Source organism: Terrapene carolina, unplaced genomic scaffold (genome assembly GCF_002925995.2).
Source record: "Terrapene carolina triunguis isolate 2854851 unplaced genomic scaffold, T_m_triunguis-2.0 Scaffold511, whole genome shotgun sequence".
NCBI lineage: Eukaryota > Metazoa > Chordata > Testudines > Emydidae > Terrapene > Terrapene triunguis.
Window position 1 is genome coordinate 150,103 of NW_020664862.1, and position 9,664 is coordinate 159,766.

The 9,664-nt window shown below is 43.9% G+C and overlaps 2 protein-coding genes across 2 annotated transcripts; one reads left to right on the forward strand and one right to left on the reverse strand.

Annotated features, from left to right (window-relative positions):
* Positions 1-1,576: 1,576 nt before the first annotated feature.
* Positions 1,577-2,509, forward strand: LOC112108383 (putative olfactory receptor 52P1). Its single transcript, XM_024202489.2, has one exon. The coding sequence runs from the start codon at positions 1,577-1,579 to the stop codon at positions 2,507-2,509; it is 933 nt and encodes a 310-aa protein (XP_024058257.2).
* Positions 2,510-8,254: 5,745 nt separating this feature from the next.
* On the reverse strand, positions 8,255-9,193 carry LOC112108380 (olfactory receptor 52N4-like). The gene has a single exon (XM_024202486.2). The coding sequence runs from the start codon at positions 9,191-9,193 to the stop codon at positions 8,255-8,257; it is 939 nt and encodes a 312-aa protein (XP_024058254.2).
* Positions 9,194-9,664: the final 471 nt, after the last annotated feature.

Consider the following 9,664-nt stretch of genomic DNA (forward strand, 5'->3'; position numbering starts at 1 on the left):
TCAAGGATTGAGCTCACAACCCTGGGTTTAGCAGGCCAGTGCTCAAACCACTGAGCTCTCCCTCCCCAATTTACAATCCTCTAATTTTTGTGCAATTTGTAAACTTCATCAATGTTCAGGCATGAGAAGGGTTAGCAGCTGAGTTGCTGACATGTGTCTCTCCTTACACTTGTCAGTTAACACCTCTAACTTATGCCTCAGACAAAGCTGAGTGTCTGCAAGAAATTGTCTCACCGAAAGAAATAAGGGAAGTAACAGAAGTGCAGGCCTGTAGCCCTGAATACGAAGACCCTTCTGCTACTCATGCCCATTCTGTTGAGCACAAAGTCTTAGTACAACATGATTATGTCTGTTTCCATGGGGGAAACTTGGCTCCTTTCCAACATAGGAGTTGCATCATGGATCAGACCTATGCTCCATCCAGGCCAGTGTCCTCTCTCTGACAGGGACGTCTCCAGGTGCTTCAGAAAAAGATGTAAGAAACTCAACAGTAGATGCATGGCGGGAGTGACCTGACCATCTGGAAGGTGTCGCCTTAATGCCTGACAGCTAGAGATTGTCTTGTGCCCTGAAACACTTTGGCATCTAGGCTTTCCAAAATATTTATTTAGCTGTACTATTGTAACTGGAGAGTCTCACTATCCAGGTAAATGTACAAACCCTTCCTGATTCTTACTTAGCTCATGGCCTCAACTACCTCTTGTGGCAACAAGTTCTTCAGTCTAATTAGGCACTGAGTGAAGAAAGCATTCTTTTTTTATCTGTTTTGAATTTGCCAAGTTTCATTTTAATACAAACTCTTTTTGATCTTGTGTTATGAGACAGGCAGATCACATTCTCAATCTACGCTACTCTGTACCAGTCAGTATTGTATAGATTTTTTCTCATGTCCCCCCTTATTTGTATCCTTTGTAAGGTAACAGACCCAGTCTTTTCAACCTCTCTCTTTATGAGAGTTTCCCTAGGCCCATTCACATTCTTGTTGCCCTTGCCTGAACCCCTCTAGTTCTGTAACATCCTTTGTGAGAAGGCTGCAGTGCCCAGTACTACAGAGAGGAGTCCAGAGGATGGTGAAACACTGATGGACTGATGTCATGGAGTTGTATTTTCTGTATGATTTTCCATCCCACTCCTCCTGGATCCCAATGTTTTGCTTAGTCTCTGTCCATGCTCGAACTGTGAGCAGGGTTTCCCAGAGCTGTGTACCATGATGCCCAGGTCCCTGTCCTGAGTTCATACAATTAAATTAGAACCTTACCAGGTGTTTGAGGATTTCAACCATTTCCCTCCAATGGGCATACACGTTGCTGTTATTGACATTTGTCATCATGCTGCCCATTCACCTGGCTTCATTAGCTCCCTCTGAGGACTTCTCTGGACTTTACTATGACCCAAATAATCTGATGACATCTGTAAATCTTACCACCTCACTGCTCACCCCCATTCTAGATGGATAATAACTATAAAATATTTACCATACTATTTGCTATGAACTGTGTAAACTCCATCGATGTGCTTCTCTCCCTTCACAGGCACCTTGAGCATTTCTTAGCCCAACTGATTAATCGACCACCTCATGGCACCTCTCAACCTCACGCCCTCTTCAACGTTCATGCTAATGGGAATCCCTGGCCTGGAAGCTGCCCATGTCTGGATTTCCATCCCTTTTTCTACGTTCTACATTATTGGCCTGTTGGGAAATTTCATGGTTCTGTTTGTTGTAGGGAAAGAGCAGACCCTGCACAAGCCAATGTACCTGCTGCTCTGCATGCTGGCACTCACAGACATCGGCACGTCTACATCCATTGTGCCAAAAGCACTGTGCATATTTTGGTTCAATTTGAAAGGCATTACTGAGAGTGGCTGCCTCACCCAGATGTTCTTCCTTCATCTGGTTTCTGCTATGCACTCAGCCGTCCTCATGACAATGGCCTTCGATCGCTATGTTACCATATGTAACCCTCTCAGATATGACACCATCCTCACCAATGCACGAATAGCTAAGCTAGGTCTCGTAGGTTTGATAAGAGCTTTTCTCTTCATTCTTCCCCTGCCCTTGCTCCTGAGCAGACTGCCATTCTGTGCCAATCGCATTATGCCCCACACGTACTGTGACCACATGGCTGTGGTGAAGATGTCATGTGGGGACACCACAGTCAACAGGACATATGGCTTGGTGGTAGCTTTTGTAGTCATTGGGTTAGATCTGATGCTTGTTGCCCTGTCCTATGGTCTGATTATCAGGGCCGTCCTCAGAATCTCCTCCAAGAAAGCCCACCAGAAAGCCCTGAACACCTGCACAGCTCACATCTGTGTGATGCTGATTTCTTGTACTCTCTCCCTCTTCTCCACTCTGACGCACCGGTTCGGTCAAGGCATCGCTCCCCATGTTCACATCATCTTGGCCAACCTCTACTTCCTTGTTCCCCCCATGCTCAACCCTATCATTTATGGGGTCAAAACCAAAGAGCTTCGTGACAAAGTGGGCAAATACACAAGGAGAAGGTAATCGCTGGGGGACACTGACTTTAAACCTGTATGACAAGAGGGAGAAACGACATCTACTTGTTAATCATGGGTGCTCTGTCCCAATTTGGCTGAGCTCAGCATTGTGGAAGTTCACAGTCTGAGAAGTTCCCCACACCCAACATCTTATCAATGCATCACCAAGCACTGCAGGTAGGCCTCTGTGTAAATGGAGTAGGAGTGGGGCCTTAGACACTTTTATTAGCCAATTCCTGTGGGGTAGTACAGAAGCCAGGAAAGTTCCCAACAATAGTTCCCCACTTACACTTGGGAACTGGGAGAAATTGATGGGTTGGATGTTAGTGACAGGTAAATATATGTGTAACTTGTGAAATCTCCACATAAATGATGAAAGCTGAAATGCGTATCTTTGGGGAGCACACTTTCTGCATCAGGTGAATGTAACATTACTGCACAAGACGGCTTCCCAGAGACTGGTATCATATTAAACCTTTTTTCCTGTACTATTTTATTATGGGGTAAGAGCAGTAAACCTGACATTTTTTATTTGGCCTCTTGAACATATTTCATAACAAATTAAAACTCGGTCAAGCAAGCTTCCTCCCATATTCAGTATTTAGACACAATAAAGGCACCCACAGAAATGACTCTCCTGTGCAAAAAGGCTGACGAATTTACGAGCCTTCAGCATTAAAGAAATTAATGGAAAATTTTAGTGTTTTTTTTTCATTGTGCTCCAAAGAAAGATTATGTAAATAGTAAATGCTGTTTCAAAACTGCTACAATCAAAAGACACAGAACTGTACATTGCAGCAATATTAATTCCCGTAGACATTGAACTTGTTGCTAATTTAAAATTGAGTTTAAAGAAGCCAAATGTTCAGCAAGTAAATTATCAGAAAATGGGGCAGACAAATCAAATCTGAAGAGAAGTGGTGGAGAAAGGGAAAAAGGCCGGGGAGCAGCTCATTTTGTGGCAGACCAGGGAGGAGAGCAGACCTGCTACTGGCAGCTGTAGGGGAGATGAGCTGAGGGAAACAGAATCACCCCCTGAACAACTGCCTGAAGGTCCCTCCCTGAGGGAAGGGAGGGCTTGCTGCAGGGACATCCTGAGAGGGAAGCATTCACCTTTAAACTAGGATTTAAACTAGGTTTGCCGGGGGATGGACAATTAAGCCCAGAGCTAAGTGGGGATGTGGGAGGAAACACAAGGGGGAGTGTACAACACCGGAGGCCTCTTGAATCATACTGAGAAAGTAAGACAATTGGCTAGTTACCTTAAGTGCCTGTACATGAACGCAAGAAGTCTGGGAAACAAGCAGGAAGAATTGGAATTCCTGGCACAGTCAAGGAACTATGCTGTGATTGAAATAACAGAGACTTGGTGGGGTAACTCACATGACTGGAGCACTGTCATATGTGTGTATAGGCAAACAAGGTGTAATGCTGTGTAAACTCCTAATGGCCAATTAACAGAGACCAGTCTTTCATGTGTTTACCAGTCATCTGTACCTGATTCATGTATTCTCTCACACCGCATCTGGCCTCAAAGTCTGGTTGCAGAGGCTTGGTTGATTTCTGTTCACCATCCACATACAAGGCCAGAAAATTAATATCATAATGTTTAAAACGAAAAGTTTTTTAGTGTAACTGCTGCTAAATGTGACATTATCCACAAACCCTAGGACAAGCATTTTGGCTAACTGTCCCAAGAGCAGATTCTCCTTGTTACTTACCCTGCTGCCCGTGGGGATGCTAAACACTTTTATTCCCACACAGTCCACGGGGTATTTAGTATTAGCGATAAGCAGGGTCTCCATCTGCCCCAGATGGACGCCCTGGGCTACCCATACTTTCTTCACAAAAAGGGATGCTGATACAATGCACCGTTTCAAGCCTTCCACTGCACATCAGTTTAATTTTCACATCCACACCATTTAACAATTTTTTTCTTGAAAAAGCAGGTCTCTGTGTAGATGACCCAACAGCTCTATCGTCATTCTCAGGACCGTCAGCTTTTCCCGCCCCACAAACCCTAGATTCCTGCCATCCCGCTCCATTTCTTCATGTTGTTCGTGAGTGTCTTTGTAACACAGACTGGTGGAAATTGTGTGGCGAAGGTGTCATCACTGTAATTGAGCACCGATTCTATAAAGTCCCCATAAGGGTAACATGTGTTTCTTTGGCTTAGGAGGCGGTCACCCAGCATGACATCCAACTGACTGAAAATAGAGGCCATGGTGTAATTCACCAGGCCCACCTCAGCATCCCCGGTGAATTCAGTTCCATCTCCTTTTACTATCTTGCAACATGGGTACAGCAGCATGTTGTTTAAATCCATATAAATCGATGTCATTCTCTGCTATAAAAAAGTTGATGGGGGCAGCCTATGTAACGGTCGATAGAGGCGGCACCTTGATGTAGATGCTTTTCTTGATGCTGGTCTGCATAGGGGCTATTTGGAACAAGTCTCATTCGGATCTGATGCGCGCTTCAGACCCACAGTGAACAGACCAAGGGTGTTAGAATATAGATATTCAGGCCTGCCTGTAAAGGCCTATACTTTAACAACTTAGGTGTATTTTTATCACTTAGCTAGTTATAGAGGTATAAAACAAAGAATCAAAATCATAACTCTGCCTGTGTCTGGGCCTTCTCTCACTATGACAGTCTGAGACCTTGTTCTTAGGCTAAAGCCTTTGGCTAAGCAGCAGGGGCAGCCATAAACTGGGAAGCGACCGGTCACATCCTCACCTCCCAAACCCGTCACAATGAAATAAGGTGCTATTTGGTAGTTAGGAAGACAATCGTGTCCTGATAGTGCCCATCACCACCTGATAAAAAAACAGATCTTAAGGTGGTTAAAGAAAACTTAGTTTGATAGCATCCTGTCTGGCAAGAAATCACTTATTAATGGTTGTGGTTGTGAAACCCTCATTTCTGTATTTTTTTATCTTTATGGCCCCCGCTTTTCTCCTGTTAATCTGTCTGGTTCTCTAATTGTTTCTGTCTGGTGTGTAATTAATTTTGCTCGGTGTAAGTTAATTAGGGTTGGGAGATATTATAGGTTACAGAATGATATTACGATATGTTAGTATTGGTCAGTTAAATTTCAATACATTTTTTGGTTAAGGTATAGCTGAAAATATTACTATATAAACTGGGATCAAACAGGAAGTGTAAGGGAAAATTGGAATCATGTTTGCTAAGGGGAGGGGGTAAAAGGAACAGGGAATAAGGAATGGGGAACAGGGACAAAGGCAAGACTCTGCGGAATCACAGCTGGGAAAGGAATACTGGGTAACAGACTCAATTTGCATATAGAGATAAGCCCGTGTGACAAAGCTCTGTCCTTGTCTCAGTGGGTCCCGTGCTTCCTGGCAGATTTTGATAGCCTCAGGGGCTCACTGTGACAAGATAGAGACAAGTGTCACAGCCTATTAAGCCATTTTCATCATAAGCCAACAAGGGAGGTGAGGAGAGACAACCCTCCCTCGCACAGTCTCTGTTGTCTCCCATTCTCAGTGATTAATCAGGGAGGGAAGGGGGGAGCCCGGGCCCGCCGTCTACTCCAGGCTCCAGCCCAGGGACCTAATAGTAGCAGCTATGGTAGCTGACTTTTTGGAAATAGGATGTGTACAAATCCCTTGGTCACTTCAACACAGCAGCGCACCTGATGTGCATTTGTACTGCTTAGTTCCTCCAACAGCACTGCTTCCTCCTACAGCTCCTGACACACGCGCCTCACTGGAGGTTTTTAACTAGTTCCAGCCAGCCCTTGATTGGCTTCAGGTGTCCCAATCAACCTAGCTATCTCCACTGCTTTCTGGAATTATCTTAATTGGCCACAGGTTTCTCAATTATCCTGTAGCAACTGCTATTTGGTTACCATGGTACCAGGGATTTCTTTAGCTTGGGGCTAACATACCTGTTCCTCACTACTTTACTATAAGCATCTGGCCTTGCCCCGTCACACCCGACCGGTGTGAAGCCTGACTTCAGAATATGCTTGATTGGAAACTAACTCCAATAAAGATTGCATTGTTTGCACTTTGGACTTCTGGTCTTCTGCTTTTTGTGTATGTGACAGGAACAAGGGGAGAGGGTGAAGGGAAAGCCCTTCAACAAAGGAGTTTTTTATTAACACATCGGTCTATACGTCAAGTAACAAATTAAAGCTTTTGTTAGATACCTAATACAGATGGGATTTAAAAAAAAGCTACAAGCCCCAGCAGGAGTTCATCCACATTAGCATCAAAACTATGAGATGAAAATCAAATTCACATTCAAAATCCCAATTTTGGTACTTGTATCCCGATTGAGGGTTGGGTGATGTTTCACACAAAAAATGGCAAAAGGGGGTGTTAAAAATAGCCCCAAAGGAGCCCAAAATGTATGTAGTGCAAAAACAAAGATAAGATTATTATATTTTTTATTTCTAAATGCATTCAGTGATAGTTGTCAATTGTGTATTGAATTAGATTTTTACCGTTAGTCTCTAGAAGGCAATATTTCATCCTCGCTGTCTTCACGGGAAGTAGAATGCATCTGCTGTTGGTCATATATCAGCAGTGATCAGTTCAATCAATTCTTTTATTAGTGTAAACTGTTCACAATAGATTTTGGGTCATTGCATATACGCCCTAACAAGAGGAATATTTTCTAAAATATCTTGTTGCACAGTTTTGTTTTTATCATGTTCATCTGAGAAAACAATCTCTCAGCTGCAGCATTGCTAAAAGGTAGTGACAGCAATGAAAGAGCAAGCGAGCCAAGTTCACAAAAGTCTTTGTCCTCAGCGGCATCCATGGGTTCAAGAAATTCAACCCAAAACTGTTCAACTTGGTTGTCCTGAGTATGAGGCCAGTGAACCATAGGTAAAACTCTCCACTGCTGCTTTAACTGTCCAAGGACTCCACAAAACAGTGGCAAAAATGAGGTCTCAGCCATTCTATGTCAGGAAGGGCTGAGTACTGGAAGAGATTCAATCACCTGGATGTTTGGTGGCAATTCCTCTTTTAACAATTTCACAAACTACAACATGAAATCTCAACACCTACTTCTGACATATTCAACAACGGGAAAAGTTAGTGTGTATTTTGAAAGTTTCAGCTGAAAAGCAATTCCAAAATCAACCGTGAAAATTGGTAAGTTATTTGACTCAAAGTTGATGTCATAGTTTAACACAGTAGTCCATTTCTCAAAAACAAAGAGTTCCATAACTCTCACCAACAAGCTCTGGTAGAATCTCCTCAATTCCTGGAGCAGTTTTTCCATATTAGCACTTTCCAACAGAAACATTTGGTTTATCCTCAGACTTCCTGAAGAATTGGAAGTAGAAAAATCAGGTAAATTTGGTTCACCAGATCTCTGCACATATAATAAAGAACTCCAGCATTGTGATTTCCTTCTTTGTCTTTGGCTATCTGAAAGTGTTGCTTCAGTTCATTGAACAGATCAAGAACCTTGTTCAAACATAGTCGAATGGATGCCACCTAATGTCAGAAATCTGCAGTATCTTCTGGTCATCTGAAAGTCACAGAAAAGCCAAGTAACAGGGTGTGTGGTGTGGGGGCTTACAGGTTATGCTGAAAGAAGTCAGGTGATGGTCAGAGAGAGGGAACTCGGCAATGGAGAGAGTAGTGCTTGGTGATGGAGTGATAACAATGCTGAGCTCAGCCAAACTGGGCCAGAACAGCCCTGATTAACAAGGAGATACCTGTTCCGCTTCTTGTCACACAGGTTTAAAGTCACTGGCCCCAGGCAATCACATTCTGCAGATGTATTTGCCCAGTTTTTCACGAAGCTCTTTGGTTTTGACTCCATAAATTATAGGGTTGATCATGGGAGGGATGAAGGAATAGAGGTTGGCCAAGATGATGAGAACATGGGGAGGGATGCTCTGACCGAACCGGTGTGTCAGAATAGCGAAGAGATAGGAAGTATAAGATGTCAGCATCACACAGATGTGGGCTGTGCAAGTGCTGAGGGCTTTCTGGTGGGATTTCTTAGAGGAGATTCTGAGGACAGCCCTCATGATCAGACCATAGGACAGGGCAATGAGCATCAGGTCTAACCCAATGACTAGGAACCCCATTACCAATCCATACATATTGTTGACTGTGATGTCCCCACACGATATCTTCGCCACAGCTATGTGGTCACAGTACGTGTGGGGGATAATGTGGTTGTTACAGAATGGATGCCTGCTCAGGAGCAGGGGCAGAGGCAGGATGAAGAGAATAGCTCTCATCAAACACAGTAGCCCTAGGTTAGCTATTCGTGCATTGGTGAGGATGGAGGTGTATCTCAAAGGTTTACATATGGCAACATAGCGATCAAGGGCCATTGTGACGAGGACAGCTGAATGTGCCGTAGAACCCGCATGAAGGAAGAACATCTGGGTGAGACATCCACCCATAGTAATGCCTTTCAAATTGAACCAAAATATACACAGTGCCTTTGGCATGACAGAGTTAGACATGGTGATGTCTGTGAGCGCCAGCATGCAAAGCAGCAGGAACATCGGCTTCTGCAGGGTCTGCTCTTTGCCTACAACAAACAGAACCATGAAATTTCCCAACAGGGTGATAATGTAGAACATAGAGAAAGGGACGGAAATCCAGACATGGGAAGTTTCCATGCCAGGGATGCCCATTAGGATGAATGTTGAAGAGTCAGAGTGGGTGAGGTTGAAAGCTGTCATGAGGTGGTCGATGCAGTGATCTGGCTTAGAAATGCTCAAGGTGCCTGTGAAAGGAGAGAAGCATGCAGAGGGGGGTTACACAGTTTTTAACAAATGGTACGATAAATATTTTATACTTATCACCAATCTAGAAAGGGGGGTGAGCAGTGATGTGTCAACATTTACAGATCGCACCCGATTATTCAGGTCAAAGCCAAGTCCAGAGAAGTCCTCAGAGGGAGATAACCAAGACAGGTGAATGGGCACCATAATTGCAGATGAATTTCTATGTCAATAACTGCAACATGTCTGACCATTGGACGGAAAAACTTGAACTACTCAAATACCTTACAAGGTTCTAATTTAACTCTATGAACTCAGGAGAGGGACCTGGGAATCATGACACACAGCTCTGAGAAATCCTGCCCACAATACAAGCATGGCCAGATATTAGGCAACACCTTGGGATCCAGGATGCATGGGATGGGGAAT

What these genes read in the sequence shown, in the direction of transcription:
- LOC112108383 (XM_024202489.2), top strand. Translation starts at nt 1,577, where the DNA reads ATGGCACCTCTCAACCTCACGCCCTCTTCAACGTTCATGCTAATGGGA.
- LOC112108380 (XM_024202486.2), bottom strand. Translation starts at nt 9,193, where the DNA reads ATGACAGCTTTCAACCTCACCCACTCTGACTCTTCAACATTCATCCTA.